The 19,949-nt window shown below is 41.6% G+C and overlaps 2 protein-coding genes across 3 annotated transcripts; one reads left to right on the top strand and one right to left on the bottom strand.

Annotated features, from left to right (window-relative positions):
• The first annotated feature begins 4,732 nt into the window (after positions 1-4,732).
• slc2a5 (solute carrier family 2 member 5) lies at positions 4,733-10,635 on the top strand. 2 transcript variants are annotated; one of them, XM_069688974.1, is made up of 12 exons: positions 4,733-4,814; positions 4,959-5,057; positions 5,130-5,290; positions 5,375-5,499; positions 5,580-5,732; positions 5,846-5,971; positions 6,051-6,238; positions 6,467-6,577; positions 6,705-6,806; positions 8,026-8,101; positions 8,312-8,439; positions 10,198-10,635. In XM_069688974.1, the coding sequence occupies exons 1-12, from the start codon at positions 4,770-4,772 to the stop codon at positions 10,420-10,422; spliced, it is 1,539 nt and encodes a 512-aa protein (XP_069545075.1). In that variant the 5' UTR covers positions 4,733-4,769; the 3' UTR covers positions 10,423-10,635. The 2 variants fall into 2 exon arrangements, with proteins under 2 accessions (XP_069545075.1, XP_069545076.1); XM_069688975.1 differs by lacking the exons at positions 4,733-4,814; positions 4,959-5,057 and having other exon boundaries at positions 5,138-5,290; positions 5,379-5,499.
• ca6 (carbonic anhydrase VI) lies at positions 10,629-15,517 on the bottom strand. The gene is made up of 10 exons (XM_069688973.1): positions 15,411-15,517; positions 14,650-14,829; positions 14,095-14,243; positions 13,451-13,546; positions 12,428-12,494; positions 12,144-12,301; positions 11,912-12,038; positions 11,699-11,782; positions 11,577-11,609; positions 10,629-11,487 (listed from the first exon to the last, which is right to left on the bottom strand). The coding sequence occupies exons 1-10, from the start codon at positions 15,499-15,501 to the stop codon at positions 10,853-10,855; spliced, it is 1,620 nt and encodes a 539-aa protein (XP_069545074.1). The 5' UTR covers positions 15,502-15,517; the 3' UTR covers positions 10,629-10,852.
• Between the last annotated feature and the right edge of the window lie 4,432 nt (positions 15,518-19,949).

Here is a 19,949-nt window from a genome sequence, read left to right on the forward strand (position 1 = left end):
ACATTATGACCAGTTTTACTGTTTATACTGAAATTATTTAAAGCATAAATACACAGTTTTCTTTGAGATAAAAAAAAGTTTTCCTTCCATCAAATTTGATCTTTGGTCCGTAGTAATGAGAGATGGTGCAGAGTTCATCCTCTCAGACCATCAGTAACAGCGACAGTACACCAGCCATAATGTCTGAGAAAATGGAGGAAGTGAATGTTGTTTACGCTGATGACATCTGAAACAGCCAGCGAGCGGTTTTGTGTCCTTGTCGCTCGCACAGGACATGCAGAGGATCAACTTTTACTGTATTTCCTACAGAAATTAATCCATTGTATCAGTTCTGAGATTTGGCTGACATTGAAACAACCGAGCCGGCGGAAACACTTAAGGTAGAGGTTTCTGCTCTTTCCTCTGCTGGCTCTCTGCCCATTTAATTCATTAAGTTAAAGAGTACCTCAGGGCTGTGCTATACTACCGGGGGTGACCATTCACCAGTGAAGTAATGGGGGGCAAACAGACTATCCATCGTTTGGCTGTGTCGGTGGTTGTAGAAGCCAAATCTCAAAACCTTGTCCACCAGATCAGACTTTCAACGGGACATTTTCAGATAGAAAACATCCAAAACATTAGATACATTAAGAGAGAGGTTCCAAGATTTCTTCAGTGTGTGTGTGAATAAATAGGCCGCTTTGCAGTTGAACTGGAGGCCTACGTGTAACATGGCTCTTCCCCTTTGTTGACTTGTGAGATGCTGTCCATCACAACATCAGCACCACCAGCTGTTCAGTGCTGATATTACCATCACTGCACATTCATTATGTTCCCAGATCGCATAAGCTAAAATAATGTTCTAAAATCCACCAATAATTTTACATTTAGAAATGTTTAAGCCCACATTGTGATGTCTGTCTGTCTTGAATATCAGGTTATAAAAATCAAATGTTTCACATACTTTTGGATGGCAAACATTTCCATCAGTCTCATAGTATTATTCAAATGTCTTTTGGACATAGCGGCATGGCTCGGGTTGTACCTGGTCTGTCTGTCAGTTGCTCCACTAAACTCAAACATCTCAACAAATGTTGGAATTAATTTCCATGAAATAGCTCTGACTTTACACACAAGTCTGCAGTGTGAAACTTTGGTCACCCCTCTCTTTTATATGGTCTCCCCCTTCTACCAGTGAGATTAATTACAAGTTATTTTTTTAAATTGCAGATACATTGTACGTAAATAAAATAAAAGGTGTCACAACCCCCACATATTAACTCATTTCACAGTAAGATGTTTTTTTTTTATTATTTTATTTTTTTATATCTGGCTTTAATCTTCCCGTTGTCGCAGCTGTGTTCAACCAAGTTCTATTTTATTTTTATTTTTTTATGTTTTTATTTTTATAGGAGGCCGTGGGGGTTTCTTTAAAGAAACACTCACAGCCTCCTTGTCACCAATGATCCCCAAAAATATAAAAATAAAATAGAACTTTGGTTGAACACAGCTGCGGGTCATTTTGACCCGAGGACAACGGGCGGGTTAAATTAGCATGAAGCTAAACCGGAAGCTGGCGGCTCGGCCAACGGAACTCATTGGTGCGCATGCTCAGGCCAATCTACTTTGAATCAAAATGACGGGCGCGGGAACGTCACAACTGACAACAGATTTAAAAACTCCATTTACTGAGATACAAACAGATTTATCTGGCGTCGGTAGGACGAAGGAGCAGTGTGTCAACTTGTTAGGAAAGAGCTTGAATTAACAGATGTCCATTTATATGTAAAATACCCTGTAACTTTACAGGGTCTAGAGAGTACTACTGCTTAAGTGGGGGAAAAAAAAAAGCTGCATGAAGCCATTTATTGGGTGTAAATTACCTCAAGTGGTGCCACTTAAGTTGGGGTTGGTTGGGTCTGAAGACTTCAAGTTTGAAAAAGGAAAAACAATCTGGTGGTGTGGAGTTAGAAAAAGATGAGTTTCCAGACATATTTAGCCAACAAGTTGTTTTGTGTATGTTCTCCTTGTCACATTTATGGCCTCTCCTCATCTCTGCCAGCTCAACGCTACATTAGCCTCTACTGGCATAATATGCCGCAATCTGCAGCTGAGAAGCAGTTTAGTTGTTAAATTGTGTGAAACTGAGAACCACATTTTGACAAAAAAAAAAATTAAAGAATTCAGGGAATGAAATGTGTATTTGGTTTTACTACATCAAATATCCTCACAGAGACTCTCAGCCTTGTTAAATAAGTAGTGTAGCGGACAGACCCAAACATTCCTTCCTCCAGGTCAAACGGACATCTTACCCTCTCTACAACCCTTCATCCAGAGACACCATGATGTCTGACCTCCCTGCTCCTCAGGACCACAGGTGTGGACCTGGTACTAACTTTCCCCTGACTTTGAGACCATAAATCCCCTTTTAGTCTGAATTTTCCCAGGATTGAAATCGTTTTTATCACCTTTTGTCAAAGGTGTCAAAATGGCAATCTCCATTTCTGACCGGACTAACACTAATGGACCAAGATCATGGATGGACGATCACCTGTGTCTCCCATGCATCCTCTCTGTCAGTATAACCAAATAAATTGACCGCCTCTTCTCAGACTATCGTCCGTAAACTAAGTGTCTTGTCCTGCAAAACATTCTTCTTAAGAACCAGAACCAAATTCCAATCTCTCCCCCTGTTGCCACACAAATCCCTTGGCCCGACTACAGCTCACAGGCAGGACAACGACGGGACTTTCCAGCCAAGGGATCTCCATCAACAGTAAGACGGTATCTTTGATCAAATGGGTGATGTATCGATAGCTTATTAAACTCCTAAATTCATTTCCAAAACCGTTATTCAATTTAGCTCCACCTTTATTCGCTCTTTCATTCCACTACCAAATTAGCTCATGATAGTTTGTTTCTGGTGTATTTGTAATCTCATTATATTCATCACCATTTATGTAATACCGTTTTTATGTTATTCATGTTTGTGTACTCAATAAATACCCATAATTAGACCTAAATGTCGTCAGTGATAATTTCTTGAGAATATCAAAGGATTACATTTGTTATGAGAATTAATGTTTCAGAATATGTTTGACTGATTTTTTTTGTTTTGATTTGAATTAATCATTTTGATTGGTGCCCCTTCTATAAACGAGAGCAAATCTAAATCAATTATAATTAAAAGTGATATTACGCTACAGTAGACAGGAAGCTGTTACATTTCCAGAGAAACTATGTCCTTGTACTTGACATGTGACATATACTTGTTATTCTTAAGTATAGTAATAGCATGTTCTTAAGTAGTGAGACGTTACCAATAACAATATTAGCTCAATCAACATCCCATCACATAAGCACATTTGAAAATTAGGGAAAGAATGTAACGTGTGGAAATAAAAAAAAAAAAAAAGCTCATTGGGTAAAAACAGCATTGAATTTAAATTTCTGCATCCCAGTTCACATCTTAATGTCACTGTCTGAAAGAAAATCATTGTTCGGTTCAGCACTCTAGATGCTTTCCTATGAGATGCTCAGAGATCGGTTGTCTCGGGCTCTGCTTTACTTAACTCATCAATTTATTATTTCTAATTTATTACCACAGTGTTTCAAAAGTGCTGTTGGTTTATGGTGATGGAGTGCACAAAAAGGTCAAAGTGTCACCATCTCAATGTGACTTGAGGGAGAATGATCCTGAAAATTGGCTCCATCATTTGGGATCAAGCCTCATATTTTACAGTTGTTGTTTTTTTTATTGCATCTGTTTTGTCTTATGTATGAAAATCAACCCAAATCAGAAATTCAACAAAACACAGCCAGATGATATTTTCACTCGGTGGATTCGAGAAGAATTTAATGAAAAATTTAGCTGGATATGAATCATTTTGTTCATAATGTTGCTGAAAAGCGTTCTCTGTTAATAAGCTGTTAGATTCAAACACCTGCAGGGTCTTTTGAATATAATATAACAAGGTGCATTGTTTGGTTAACTGGATGAAAGTGACCTTCTAAAAACATGCATATTTTTATGTCCGTGAAATTTTTTTACAGCTCAACCATCATCTGTGATATTTTGAATTATTCCCTTTTCCCACCAGCATCGTCTGCTCACTGACACATGCTGTATGTTACCCTTGTTTTTGCAGCGAGGCGTCCCTGAAGGAAGTAATATTCAGCTTTAAGAGCAAACAGCCTCGGGGACATCATATTGACAAACAGGCTCAGCTTTAGAGATAAGAGATGATGCAGCACATGACAAAATGCAGACAACGCAAACACTGGAAAAAAAAAAAGGGATTTGCAGCTTTGGTGTTTCTGCACAAGATTCATCTATTCAGCATCATCAGTGTGTGAGGAATTGTTTTCAGCATGAGAGCGGATAAACAACAGTGAGGTCTTGGCCAGCTGTTTGTTATTACAATACTGTGTCGTAATTTCCCTCATGAGACAACGCAGCCTGCAGGTGGATCAACAATAAAGATGCCTTATACTTATCATTTATCCTTTAATGGCAGCTGTAGAGCTCGTCAACTAAACCAATACAGTCGATAGTGCAGTGCAATAAAAAGCACCAGATATCAGCAGTCAGTGCAGAGCTACGTTTCATATCGCGATTGCATTACAGACAAAACTTTCTCAACCTGAAAACACAGTCAGCAACATGAGAGCCATAACCACCGCCGAGCCGTAAACCACCTCTGATCTCATGTCCAAAGGGCAGGCAGACTGCACTGGTTCAGTCATAACAAAGTGTGCCATTACTGAAAGTGACCGGTCCAAACACAGCCATGGCAAAGACTGAGGAATTGGGGACGCCTGTAGAGAGGAGAGGGGTGAGTTACAGTCCAGGTGTGATTATCACCACATCAGGTCTGGTTTTGTCTGTTGTGACAGCGTCCAAACAGCGTGGTCATAATAGAGGATGTTAGTGTGGTAAAAACGAGGTGTCACATAGTGCGCTGAATGTCCCCGAACAGAGGTTAACTGCAGTCCTGGTGCTGGCAACGCTCGTATCTGCATTTGGCTCATCCTTCCAGTATGGTTATAATGTGGCCGCCATCAACTCTCCATCACCGGTAAGTTCCTGCTGAGGCCAGTGCCACTGAGATGTGGATGTGTTTCTATCACTCATGTCCTTCTCTCTTCAGTTCATGCAGCAGTTTTACAACACCACCCACATGGAGCGCTACAGCAGGCCGATGGAGGAGAACTTCCTGACTCTGCTGTGGTCTCTGTCCGTGTCCATGTACCCTCTGGGAGGCTTCTTTGGCTCTCTCATGGTGGCTCCTCTGGTCAACAAACTAGGGAGGTAAAACTCTTTCCTTTATGTCATATTTATCATGCGCTGTAGCTGCATTTGATCTGAACTGATGTGCTTCAACCCTGCAAACAGGAAGGGCACCCTTCTTTTCAACAACATCTTCTCCATCGTCCCTGCTGTCATGATGGGCGTCAGTGAGGTCATCAAATCCTATGAGATCATCATCGTCGCCAGGTTTATAGTGGGCATCTGTGCAGGTCAGATACTGTGTTTTTCAGGCATTTGTTATGGATCAGGTGTCATTTGATTTCATCCGTGCATCCTTCCCTGTCTGCAGGTCTCTCATCCAATGTGGTGCCCATGTATCTGGGCGAACTCGCGCCCAAAAACCTGAGGGGAGCCCTTGGCATCATACCGCAGCTCTTCATCACCGTTGGCATCCTCAGTGCCCAAGTGCTGGGCATCAGAAACATACTGGGCAACAGCACAGGTACTGACTGCCATAACGGTTTCTAGCAAATCTTCGATCCTTTATTGGTTGGATACTGGAACACAGTCTTAAAAACTGTCTGAAAGAGGTGTCTGTGCTCACCCCGTACTCAGGCTGGACCCTCATGCTTGGCTTGACCGGTGTCCCTGCCCTGATTGAGCTCCTGCTGCTGCCCTTCTTCCCAGAGAGCCCCAGGTACATGCTCATCCAGAGGGGAGATGAGAAGACGGCAAAGAAAGGTAAGAAAACAGAGAAACTGCCTCTCGTGGCTACAACAGAGGGGCTCGTGGATGATCTGGTGATATTCTGTACGTTTAGCCCTGCAGCGTCTACGCGGCACGGACGACGTGGACACAGAGCTGTTAGAGATGCATCTGGAGAGCCAGTCGGAGAGGGCCGAGGGCCACCTCACCGTGGTTACCCTGCTGTCCCAGCGCTCTCTCCGCTGGCAGCTGGTCTCCATCATCGTCATGAACATGGGTCAGCAGCTGTCGGGTGTCAATGCGGTGAGACGTGCCTGTCCAGTTGTCCTTGTCCCTCACACGCTGATGCCCGCACTGACTCTGTTTCACAGCGCACTGTTTAAACACATTGTTCTGTTTATTGAATTTAGTGGGTAAAGAATCAGGACACGCAACAGAGTCGGTTTTCATCCCTTTGTAGTCATTCAGTCATTTTTTCAGCTCCAGGACTGGCCTGTTCCTACTAGAATGCATTTCTGTCTCCCCTCTCAGATCTACTACTACGCAGACAGCATATATGCCACTGCAGGAGTCAAACAGAACAATATCCAGTACGTCACGGTGGGAACAGGAGCGGTGAATGTCTTCATGACCATAGCTGCTGTGGGTATCCTGTTAAATTAAAGCCTGCAAACCTGAAACTTGGAGGGGAGGAGCGGACACCTGCGGTCTGTTGTTTGATCATATCAGCAGGAGATAATAGTTCTGAACGGGGAATTTGTTGTCCCAGGTCTTCATCGTGGAGGCCACGGGGCGACGGCTGCTCCTCCTCTGTGGTTTTGGGATCTGCTGCGGGGCCTGTGTGCTGCTCACTGTCGCTCTCAACTTCCAGGTACCAGCTAAAACCCTCAGTGTGACTTTCAGCTTCAACATGTTACTTCGCTACACTCTAGTGGTTCAGTGCACAAGGAAATATGAAATGCAGTCTAAATGTCAATGTTAGCATAGTGTATGGACACAAACAAACATTCAGCGTCCATTGCTGTAATCATATTAGACACATAAGTTAATGATCTACAAGTAGTCATGTTGTGATTGGGCGCATCGAAGGGACTCTCCTGTCCTAGTTTCCCCTGTCATATTGGACATTATGTGACATTATTGATTGTTGTGAAATTAGATTGTAAAAATAGACTAAAAGTAGCTTAAAGGTGGGTCTTTGAATCTTATCTGTGTACAGTTTTAACAGCGTTTCAGGTCCTGTTACTACACTTTAGTCATTAAATGCTGTTAAACAAGACTTTACATGTGGAATAAGCATCTAAAAACTTTGCTCTCTGATGCTTTTAAATAGAATACAGGGCAGCGTTTATAGTTTATTAAGGCTGTTTCCTGGAAGAGGCCCCAGGCCTGTAATGCAGAACATCTTCATTTCTTCCTTATTATAGAGGAACTTTGCCTTCAGTCTGGTCTTCAAACCATCTACCAATATGTTCAGCTGGATAGAGACCAGAACACACAACCAGGTCCAAAACAACAAGCAGGCACTTGTGAGCAGGTGGGTGAGAAGGCCGGGTGATGACGGTGAAAGACAGGAAAACACTGAGGACCCCTACAGGACAGGGAGGGAACAGCAGGCTCTGATGGGACAAGTGATCAGGAAACGACAGAGCACACAGCCAAACATAAACTGTTTCTCTGTGCTACAAACCATCATGCTGTAATAATATTACACATCTGCTGCTCCCACCATCGTCTGGAAAATAAAATGATGACTTTGCATATCTGTTTGCTGAGGTCGTGAAAAGTCGTAAAAACAGAGATCCACCACTAAAGCAGAAGAAAAGCTGACCATCAGACTGAACCACAAAACCCTCCTGCGAACCTGCAAGCTCACCTGGACCCAGTGTTTTCAGACAGGCAGCATTTTCAGCAGCAGTAACAGCACAATTTAAAGAAAGGAGTGGATAACGGGCACATCAATCAATAAGGAATAACAATAACAGACACTCCCACGCTGTGCAGCCGCGAAGGAGACATGTCTGTCTCTGTTGGAAAACCATCAATATGACCAGTTAAAGATAATGACTGCTGCTTGTGTGTGTTGACAGGAGAGCATGACGTGGATGCCCTACGTCAGCATCGCCTGTGTCATCGTCTACGTCATAGGACATGCCATAGGACCCAGTGAGTCCGACCCCACCCGCGGTCATTCACACACATGCTGATTACAACAGGGGGCTCCATTAGCTGAAGTGTTGTTTGGATGAGACCAGACATGTAATCATATATTTTGTAAATCAGTAGTCAGTCATTTGAGACGTGAGCATCCTCACTGTGACCCTGAATAGTGATGACGTGTGTTTTGTTGCGGTTGACCACATGTGTGCTCTGCAGGTCCCATTCCTTCCGTGACGACCACTGAGATGTTCAGGCAGTCGGCCCGGCCTGCGGCCTTCATGGTTGCAGGCTCCGTCCACTGGCTCTCCAACTTCACTGTTGGCCTCATCTTCCCCTTCCTCGAGGTTAGTTTCGCAATTTCTACGAACTCTCACAACTTTATTTTATTTCCAAATGTAATTAGTCGCAGATATTTTTTAAGCATAAGCAGCAATTCACAAAATTATTCCATGACATCCTCTCTGTAATGTGATCATTTATACTACTTATTCTTTACGGAAATATGTGCTGTGTTTCTGTCTTAAGATTTACAAACAAACTTATAATTCTAGACAACAAAACAAATATTGAATTTTAGCAACAACTTGATTGAAAATGCAAAGTGTCGGTCACAGATGTTTTCTCAGGCATCAAACTCACAACATGAAACATCATCGTTTAACTGGACCGTAGGTTGCAGGAGAAAATCAAAGCGTATCACAAAAACCCCATTTTTTTCCCAGCACTGCAGGAACTGAGAATCATTGTAATTCTTAGAATTCTGTTTTGAGAGACTTTTTTTTCCGAGTTCCTACTTAACTTTAGGTACTTTCCCAGCACAAGAGGAACTATAGTAATTTGACTGTACGATGATTGGTTCACTACTTTCCCTTGCTGTCAGAAAGCTCTTTCCCACACTGGAACTGCACCATTACATCACTCTCTTTGAACCCACCAGACTCCTCCGCATTTCACCTGGCAAAACAAGGGAGTTGCAGATCTATTACTGCCTTCATTAGCTGGTTATTTTGTGTTATTGTGGGACTTAAGTTGTGTTTTAACGATTTAGTATGGATTTTAACTAACAGCAAAGTCACAATAACACAATTAAACCAATCAAAGCAGCAGCAGATCAACAACACCAATAACAACAATAAAAAATTAAAAAAAATCCATCCTATGCCTTTATTTTTAGCCTTAAGAAATTATACAAAACGCAGACAAATGGACCATTGTTGTTGTATGTCAGGCAGAAGAGACGTTGCCAGGTGGACAGCGTATGTGAACAGAAAAATTGCCCTTGAAAATATATAGTTTGTGGGGAACTCCCCAGTGAGTGGTTCCTCTCAGGGAGTCCCAAAAAGTGTTTGGTCCAAAAGCGCCTCATGATGCCACTACCATTGAAACACCCTTGTACTGTGAGTTTACCATGTAACCAGGGGAGACTACAGAGCCACTGCTCCTGGCTCTGGCTATGTATATAGAATGAAAGGATATCACAGACATATGGGCTTCAATTCGTCTTAATTATTTATTACTCTAGATGTATGCTTGAAGTTGTTGTCATGCTGCGGAATGAATTCGGGACGGATCAAACATCTTGCTGAATGTACTTGTGTGATAGATAAAAGTCTAAACATCTAAAGTGCCTTTACATTTTAACACTACCTGCAAAGTTTGAAACTAGATGGCATGGAAGGAGAAAAGGTTCTCTGTGCTCACCTTCAGTGAGCAGGCACTGGAATCATGGTCATGATCCAGCATGTAACACAGATGTCTTGCAAACACTGATAATGGACTTCAGGGAAGTAGGAGACATCTTGTGTCAAGTGGTTTTATTTTTGAAGTTAAACTATTCCTTTTCTGATTGACAGAAACATAAACAATATGCTTGTCTCATGTTTACTTCCTTTCAAGTCTTAATTTTTAAGCTGAAAAGCAAACAAGGTGTTTGAAGAACAGAAACCAAAAAAGAGCATTCTCATGAAAGCAGCATGCAAATTCCATTCCACCTTCGCTGCTGTTTATGTCCTCCAACTGTTTCTGGCTGATATATTTATAACATTTTGTGTTGAGTACACACAGATCACATTTCCTCTCCTCCTCCTCTTCCCCCCCTCCAGAGAGGCCTGGGCCCCAACAGCTTTATCATTTTTGCCTTCATCTGTCTGGTCACACTGGTTTACATCTGGCTGGTGGTGCCAGAGACCAAGAACAAGACCTTCCTTGAAATCTGCCAGATGTTCGCTAAGAGGAACAAAGTCGAGATCAAACTGGGTGACGGAGATCTGCCGCTGAAAGAGAGCAAAGAGAGCCTGGAGGATGCAGTGAAGGTCACGGCCTTCTGAGGAAAAATGAGAGCATTGAGAGGAGAGGAAGTCTTCGCTCCAGGATGAGGTGATGGACTGGAATATGTTTTGATTTAGATTCTTTGTGTGCAGTTTGTTTGTACCTGCAGACCTTTTGTACACAGCAGTGCCGGCCACAGTAAAGATGCAACATGCAGCTTCACAGAGGTGTGAATGGGTGCTTGAGTAATTAAACAAAGCAGTAATTCTCTTGTAAGCCTTTATTGATGAGGAAGAGAAATGAATGGAATACATTGCGTATGGCTGTGACATTTATTTTGCATTAAATATTGACCTACAGATCCCCAAAAGACATTTTATCCTTCATTACACAAGCATTTCAAACATTTAAACATTTTAAATCCCCACCATCAGCAGTGGTGTTTTGGTTTGTTGCCACATTTGAAAGCTCAGAAGCAGCTAAGCCCTTTCAGGAGCATCTGTACTGACTGTCCAGCTGCACCCCTCCATACAGACTGAGTTTGGTGGATCCCCAACTGAACACATTCCCCACCGAGGTGCTGTTAGTCTTACATGACATCTGGTCCCGGATATCTGCTGTGGTCAGCACGTAGTCCCACACGTTGACGTCGGTCATTTTACCCACGAAGGTGCCCGTGTCGGAGATTCCCAGTAATCCATCCTGGTCTTTGCCCAGAATGAAGACGCCACCGGGGCTGATCATGTAGCCGCTTTTCAGGTTCCGCTGTTCCCCCACCATGCCGTTGATCCAGAGCTCCGCGCCACCGGTGTGGGACGACCAGGTGATGCAGTAGTTCGCCCAGTCGTGGGACTTGAAGTTGTACGGCAGGTTGACGAACTCGTTGCCGATCCAGAGGCCCACTTCTCTTGCATTTAGGTCCTCACCAATGGAGATCATCAGGTCGTTGTCGTTGCCATTGCTGGAGTAGGAGATGACCGTGTGGACCCCAATGACCGGAGTCAGGATGTGCATGCAGGCAGTGAAGGAGTCCAGTTCCATGGGATGGGTGAAGCGGGCCAAAGCATAACTGCCAAAATTTCTCTCCTGGAAGTTGAGCACGAGAGGAAAGAGAGCACGAGACCCTGAGGAAGACAGAAAAACTAGATTCAGACTGGAGGACGAGAACCACCCATCTAATCGCAGTTCAATCTCAGCTCTCCAAAGCACTAACCATATCTGGTAGGCCTTGAGTTACGAAGTCCACCTATAGAGGGATAAACAACGCAAAGTAAATATGAGCACTTCTGTTTCACATTCAGCCATCCTTAGCTGTTTTTAGGACAAACAGTTTACCTGAATGTATGTTCTTTCCAAGAGACGTTATCAGACCCTCGATCTTCAGGAGCTTGGATTCAATTTCATCTTGCCGGCAAAAAGCTTAAAAGACAGAAAGTGAAAAACGATGACGAGGATTAGAATCAGGCCTTGGACTTCCCTGTATCAGTTCCTTGGAATAAATGATACAAACGGCGTTGTGCAATCACATTGTCACAAAAAACTACACACTTCCTTTCCCGAGGCGTGGCAGGAAGGAGGACTCCACCACACGGTCGTTGAGAGGCTGAGCAATGCGGTAGTCATTCCACAGGGTCTTGTTGTCCATGTCCATGAGAGTGCTCTCCAGCTTCCTGATCTGAACACAGCAGAGTAGCAGATTAACTATGACAGAGCACAACATAACATTCAAAACGAGCCTATTTCCCTCCAATTTGTTCCACATAAGCTGAATGAACCATACCTGGTTGTGTGAAAGGGTGATGGGTGTATCAAACACAGTCCAGAGGATGCTCTCGTAGCAGGGTGGAGTCGTAAGGGAGCCCTGGTATCTGAAGAAATGGTTGAGGTTCTCTGGAAGCATGTCACGCACATCGATACTCGATATGTTCATGCTCTGACCTGTCGGGGTGACGCGAGCCTCACATTAGACTCAAAGGTTAAAGGCGGAATTTGACCTCCAGCAGTGCAATGGAGCTGTTTCTCTGTTCTGATGGTCTCGTGTACGGGACTGCACATGGAACTCACCCGCATACTTGATTTTTTCCAGGTTTGAGATAAAATCGCTGTAGTAGGTGTTCTCAAAGTGGCCGTCCTGGAAATAAACCAAAGCTGTGTCAAACTCAAAGATTAAACATTCAGTCAAGTCAGGGTTTTCCTTAAAAGGATTCCAATTTATTTGAACCTGAACCTTAATTTAGTTTTTTCACCCATGGAGTCTCTATCTCTCTAATCTGTTATTATAAAATTTTGTTCACCAACATCAGTAAGTGTCAAAGATCTGATAAGTGAAAGGTGACTGTGTGACTTTTAAACAGCCAAAGGTTTAGCCCAATCATCCGACTTTATTAGATGGTGGAAACCAAAGGTGAGTGGGTGATGTTGAAATTTATTCATACTTATTCAAGAAAACAGTGTTGAACCAGAAAGTATGTCAATAATCTGTGATAGATGTCAACTGTAAATTTGGGTCATAATTTTGCAGCTACATTCTGTCTAGCAATCTGACTGTTTACGTTTTTTTCCCCATCTGACTTTTATTCGGTCGTGTTACTTCGTTCCCAGATCTCAGCAATTAACTTGCTGTCTTATAAAAATAATGACAAAACTATAAAAATGCAAACCAAGTTGTAAAAAAAATGCATTGTCATTTAAACTTCAATGAAACTGAATCGTTTGTATCCAAACGCATCTGACTCAAACAGGATTTTGTTATCACAGTGGACGCCGGCAGTGGCGTTGCTGCAGCGATAAGCTCTCAAAGGAAAAGAAAGAAAAGGAAGTGTCTCATATCTGAGACTGCCTGAGATGCAGAGCAGCCCTCTGGAAACAAGCACTCATTGAATGTGTCAGCATGCAGCTGAAGACTTATAACGCAGCAGGATGACCAAAACAAAACATCACACACTTCAAAGACCACTGGCCCATTTGGCAAACTTTTCACTACAAAGACTTTTTCTAAACTTCCCACAGCAGAACTAACGGTCATTCATTTGAAATAGATCCTAGATCCTGAGTAGATGTAGATGAAAGTATTTGTGTCTCACGTACATCATAGAAGAAGGCGAGCACTGCCAGGCCGTCTGGCTTATCTTTGGCTTCAGTAAAGCTCTTGTACTTGTCAGAGTTGTAATGGACAACATGGAGCTGAAAGACAATGTGGAAACACAGAACAGGTCAGATGACAAAATATGACCTGCAATTCAAATGGAATTTAACAATATAAATATATTTATATTAGGTTTTCGGTCAAATCCAAGAACAAAGCAGTTAAGGCTTGTTTATAGCAGCAGAGGAACAAATTGGCGGTAAACTACTCAGCAGAAAACAAAAGCCTTTGTCAGATAAATTTGCATGTAAGCGGCTCAGAAACAGGGCCACAGAGGAGGACAAAGGTTAGTCTTCAATTTAACAGATGTCGGTAGTTCTGCAAAATGCGGTCCAGGGTTAAATAATTTGATGATCTGTTACAATTCATCGCTCGACGCTGTGGGAGTGTAATTATTTCCACACAATAGAGTTCTGCTTCGCTAAATTGTTAAAATTTACGTTCACTTTTTAAATATTTGTGCCTGTATCTAAAGAGTCTCTGTTTGAGTTGGATGAGGATTTTGCATTGTGCGCTAACAACCTGTCATCACTGCAGTGACAGGTTATCATTATGAGTTTCGTTCATTTGTTTTTCTTAAGGCCACCTCTGCCATGTATCGGATGCCGTCTAGGGTGTGCTCCGCTCCGCTGGCCTCCAGGTCCCAGCCGCCCCAGTGCAGGTGCATCTGGACAGCTGTGTACTTCCCTGGGAGGCCCTTGGTGATCATCATACTGGAAGGCAGGTCAATTTGAACTGTTGGTAACAACCAAGATAAGACAAATTAAGATTACTTTTATATAACTGCAGCTATGTTACAGACTTTTTTTTCCCCACCATCCAAGAAGAATTGGTTTACATTCACTTCAACATAACATTAAAAAAAAGAAAGAAAATGCTTGTCCGTTTTTTTTTTCATGTTACCAAGGTAGTGCAGACTTTTGTAATCCGCAAAGTACCAAGTAATAACAATTCTTGATGTTCACTGTGAATTACACAAATTCAGAAGGTTTTGGAAAATGTGCTAAGAGTTTACACAAATGAATGGAGACAAATGGCTTTTTGGAAAACATGCAGCTGTCACAGAAAGTTTAGTTCAAGTACCAGGGTAGAAACTGAGGTTGAGTAACTTATGCATTTTTATCCAACTGGCTTTTCCTACCCGAGTGCCCGTTGTTGGACATGAGGAAATTTCCCTTCTGCGTATCATATCCGTTGAGCTCCAGCTGTAATATGTCTGGGTTGTGTTTAACGCTGCGCCGCTGGATGTCAATCGGGGACTGCTTCTTCCCTCCGCACGCAGGGTACTTGGTTGGCCAGTGCATTTGGTCCAAAGCTCCCTCTGTGTGGAAGAAAAGGATAATTAATTATCAACCTAAATGGGAATTTTTCACTGGACAGAGATAGATTTATGTCTTGAGTGACATTTGGAACTGTTGGTTTATGTTGCAGAGGATTAAAACAGCTCACAGGTTGTTGGTAATGCTGGCACGCACAGGACTTGTTTAACCGGATATCGTCTCCGTCCAATAATATTCACTGCCAAAACATTTACGACATTTGTGCAATACACTCCATAAAACCTGTTGCCATGACTGTCTTCACAAGGTCTTGATGTAACCAGAGTCTGACAGCGGTTACTCAAAATATTTGGTGCGACAGCCAGAAAACGCAACGGTTAAATGCTTCGGACGACTGTCGAAAAGTAATGATAACAAAATTTATTTTGCATGACTTCTTACAGAGTTAATTTTATTTGCCGATATTTAATCTTACAGCAAAACTAATCGACCTGGAGGTGTCGCAACGCACGTTTTACGCATCAGACGGCTTCAGTTAAATTGTTTGAAGTGGGTTTTTTTGAGTGAACAAAATGCAGTCTATTAAAAATATACATCGATATTCTGAAAGCAAAAAGCCCACCTGTGTAAGTCCAGTGTATGTCATCGTGAGGCATCCCAGCACGGACCCCACAGACCAAAACAGCGCAGAGAAACACAGAGAAACTCTCCATCGCTGCGTCCCCGTTCCTTCACGTAGGACACTGGCACCACAGAGGTTCTCTCTCTACATTTAAACTGCCAGTGGAGGGAGGTGTTGAAACCTCTGCTGAAAACGCCCAGAGGTCTCTCTACAACCCCAAAGTGACAGGAAAGCAGCTTACAGTCTTAAATGAAATGTAGTTTTAATTTAGGCTCGAGCTGAAATTATCTTTGCGTGAAAAACTCCATCAGTGCTTCTTTATTTTATTTAGTTATGTTTAGTCACTTGGCAAGGAAAACACATGTATCTTCTCTATGCAGTTGGAGCCTATTTAACCTGGAAATATATTCAGATATAAAAGTAGAATAAAGGATAAAGACCAAAGATTGGGTATTAAACATATAAAAAAATGTCCCCTCGGGGATTAATAAAGTAACTACCTAACCTATATTGTCACATCTCAGTGCAGCTTCACAGTCATTCCTCTGTATCACAGCATCTTCTTCAAACTTCTCACATTCACAAGAAAAGTTGCTGACTAACTTTTTCTTTTCAAGTTTACCTTATCAGTCTTATTACAAGAATCCACAAAGCATATTAATGTCACTGTGACTTCGGTAAAAGCTGCAAGTCATTCTGAACAACAAAAAAAGAAAACAGATGGCTGCTGATAAAAAAAAACAACCTGTAAATTTAAATAAAAATAGGAGCACTAATGGTAATAAAGAATGAGACATTGCACCGGATATTACTTCCTGATTCATACCAGTCGCAACATGTCCAACACCTCAACTTTAGATGCCACACCTGTCAAACTCAGGGATGTGTGAGAGGGTGCAGTTTGCCTCAGAGGACAAAATGTCCTCACATGGTCACTAACAAATGTAAAACATTCTCTTCATTCAGGACAAAAGTCAGGTTAAATCATTTAATTGTTCAACATTTTTGGAATCACATGTATTCACTTTTTTTTCCCCAAGTTAGATTTTAAAAGATTGACCTCAATCTGATATCTGTCTGGTAAATATTAGGTGACATCAACATCTGATGAGCTCTGTATGCAAATGTTTCAACACGTATGGGCAATTTGCATATGTTGTTAAGTTTCAAAGTAAAAATAAGTTAATACAAGCACTGCCACATACAGACTAGTGATGATGCACTTTTTATTGAATTTATTTAAACCTATAGAGCAGGATTTTACACGAGTGAAAGTTCTTGCCAAATGAACACAATGGTGATTAAGCCTATCACCACAAGATAAATCTCTCTGTATTTCACAGTATACAGAGTTTTTACATTTGGTGTCTAGTGACACATTCCCACGCTGGCCAAATGAATACATAGAGAGCATGCTGTATGAGCAGAGCTAAGGCGGTTAACTTCCTATTTCGCTTGAAACTAACTTGAGAAGATTATGGGGATAAAATAATTCAATTGTCTGGCTCTTCTAGACTTTCAAAATGTTATTGGACTGAATGGATCAAATTCGAACAATGAGATGAGTCAGAAGAGGAAGACAAACATTCCATACTGCAGATTTTAACTGGAAAAAAAGTGTACAAAAAGTGTTGACATCTTTCAAATTGTAAAGTCTAACAATTTTGATTTGTTAGGCCTTAATTGACTCATTGGGACGGTTCAAGAATCGTTAATATGAATTGTCAGCTAATGATACATTATTTAACTCTTGGGGTATCACTCAACGACCATGGACTCCTCAAAACATCTAACTGATGATCAGAAAATTGAGCTTAGAGATGTCTACAAAGCAAAAGAAGGCCCAAACCTTTGTGTAGAGATTTAGCTTTGCATAAATAGCTCACTAATTGTTACATTACATATTTTTTTTATAAAGTTTCTACAAAGTATGAAAATGACAAGTTGCAGTTGTGCAGTTGCAGTTTGGGGACATTATGTGCAGGAGATTCCAGGAAGTCACTGCACCTGGATGAGAAAAGTCAGACATACAGGGCCATTAAAACAGCAGCTTCTGTTACTCTTTAGTTCTCGTTTGGATAAACTATCAAAGATATAATGTCTTAATTAATGAGCTTCAAAGGTGCTAGTTGGCAGAACTTTGGTAACCCCTCCCCCTTTGTTTCCCATCTTTATGCTAAGCTAAACTATTCCTGAAATTGATAGGCTACTGACCTTCTAATCAATGTAGCATATTTAGTTAGTTCGTAAAAAAATAATTTGGCCAACCAAACTATTCTGAAGTGAAGTAAGTGTGGAATTAAGGGATGAAATTGGTGGAAGAAAGTCCTCAAATATACAAATCCCTGAGTGTGAGTGTGTGTGTGTGTGTGTGTGTGTGTGTGTGTGTGTGTGTGTGTGTGTGTGTGTGTGTGTGTGTGTGTGTGTGTGTGTGTGTGTGTGTGTGTGTGTGTGCGCGCTCACACACATGCATGCAAGCACAAAAGCACACAAACCTGATTAAATCACAAAGTCATCAAATGACTCACCTCGATTTAAGATTTTCTTTGTTCCTCGTATATCCTTCCACTTTGGACTGCAGTTTGCGGCCTGCACTTGATCAATACCACTTGTTGTTCTTTTTGTCTGTCAACAGCTGAAGGCTGATAAAGACCCGCTTTAAACAAGCCCAGTTGGGGAAAACAGAGCTGACCTTTATGGTTGATGTGTCAGGAGAGAGATTTCAACACACATAGACATGATGCCCCTCTGCGCTTAACTTGCATACACCAGCACTTAAGAAATGAAGCGAAGCTGTCTCCTTACTCAGTAAATCACCGGGTTTATCTTTGCCTTGAGGACAATAATAGTTTTTAAGGTCTTTGGGACTTTAATGACGTAATTGTACCAGCCAAGAGCACGCTAGTAATTTAAGGCTCACACATGGTGAGTTTGACATATAATGTCTGATTCAGCTGCAGACTGTGCGTACATGGCTTCAATAAAGATGACAAAGTGAAGATGTCTTTTTTTTCTGTTTCCCCCAGCAGGTCTGCCTTCAGGATAAAAATCTACGGGTTAGTTTTCCTGATGTGTCATGTTAAGCTTAGTGCAGTTAACCAGACAGATGAAAACATACGGCTCCCAGCACCTTGACTTTACGTCCAGTAAATGTACTGTTTTTTTACTGTTTATATCCGGTAGCTTCTACAGGGCATCAAAACAGGAACTTGATATCTAATGCAGTTGAAACTATTTGCAGGATCTATTAAACAGTCCGCTGAGAAGAAAATGTTTTAATAACCATCCTGAGACTTCCTTTATGTTATATGTTAATGTTATTATTTCTCTTTGTTGTTAAAATCCTGGGTGACTGTTTCTAACTTTACATTTTTTACATTTTAATCTGTATCTCTGTTTATGGCCATGACTTTGTTCAATGTGGTTTTTTTTGTTTTTTTTAATTATGCTATTCACCCATTTTTCTACATCCCTGCTGCTACAATTTGTCAACATGTTATCAATGCCATCTGAAGCTGTCTGATCTTGTCTTGCCTTGACATCATAACCAAATTTTCATATTGCATGAACAATTTACAGGGTTATTTTATTTATATTGAGGTAATAATACAATCAGGCCTAAATATACAGACACAACTGGAGTATGCGTTCCTCTTTTAAATTACTTTCTGTATGTGAATGCATGTTATCGTTGTTTCTATTTGCAGTATTTGCAACAAAAAGCTTCATGCAAAGAGAAAAACACAACTTTCATTTCTTATGGTGAAGGTGTAATCAAGTGTTGTGCAAATAAGTCAAAAAGGGAAGCATGATCAGCATATAAAATTTGTTTGTGTCTATGTTGAAAATTTTAAGTTTCCTCGCAGACACATTAATCATACAAATTCTGATAAGTGAGGAAGTTGTGAAGCAGCCACGAACCCAGAGACGCCCTGCTCACACATGTTCACACCTGGAAGCTGCCCAGTGCGACCGCAGTCTGAGTCAATCAGCAGCTCTGCTCGAGCAAATTCTACATTTAATGCAGAAGTGGCAGTGAAACAGACATTTTTACAATGACAGAGTGCATTAAAAGTATTTTTATGCAGAATTAAGGTCGTGGGTTAATGTGTGTGCTCTGAATTTTGCATACTGAAGGAATCTGATGCTTGATTTGAATACAGATTTGACTGCTCTAATAGAAATGGAAATTCCTCATCACTGCAGCTGTAGAATCCTCAATTTCGGAAGCTCGTAAAATAGGAAACCAGTTCTCACTCTTCCTCGGCCTCTCACGCCGCCTCAGTCATTGTACATGATGTAACGTCAGAGACGGCTGGTGCTTTGCTTGCGTGAAAACATTTTAGTTGGCTGACAACAACATGCTGCAGGTCCCCAATTCTGATTTCATGTTTCTTGAAATTCAGAAGAACCTCCCTAACGGTGACCAAAGATTGTCTGTGCAAATACTTCCAGTCGCTTCTCAGGGAGATGGAGAAGCTACATGAATATCAGACGAGAGAAAGTTACGGTACCCGGTTAGGAAATAGTCTGTTACAT

Source organism: Brachyistius frenatus, unplaced genomic scaffold (assembly GCF_029030835.1).
Source record: "Brachyistius frenatus isolate BFR_SWC_R1_liver_20210118 unplaced genomic scaffold, ASM2903083v1 Contig_6, whole genome shotgun sequence".
In the NCBI taxonomy this organism is placed as follows: Eukaryota; Metazoa; Chordata; class Actinopteri; family Embiotocidae; genus Brachyistius; species Brachyistius frenatus.

Excerpts from the sequence above, each read along its gene's own strand:
- ca6 (XM_069688973.1), bottom strand. The coding sequence starts at position 15,501 with ATGGAGAGTTTCTCTGTGTTTCTCTGCGCTGTTTTGGTCTGTGGGGTC. Across the intron at positions 14,244-14,649 it reads GTCCAACAACGGGCACTCGG|TTCAAATTGACCTGCCTTCC; the intron begins GTAGGAAAAGCC and ends TGTTACCAACAG. Across the intron at positions 13,547-14,094 it reads GCATCCGATACATGGCAGAG|CTCCATGTTGTCCATTACAA; the intron begins GTGGCCTTAAGA and ends ATTGTCTTTCAG.
- slc2a5 (XM_069688974.1), top strand. The coding sequence starts at position 4,770 with ATGGCAAAGACTGAGGAATTGGGGACGCCTGTAGAGAGGAGAGGG. Across the intron at positions 4,815-4,958 it reads CGCCTGTAGAGAGGAGAGGG|AGGTTAACTGCAGTCCTGGT; the intron begins GTGAGTTACAGT and ends GTCCCCGAACAG. Across the intron at positions 5,500-5,579 it reads TATAGTGGGCATCTGTGCAG|GTCTCTCATCCAATGTGGTG; the intron begins GTCAGATACTGT and ends CCCTGTCTGCAG.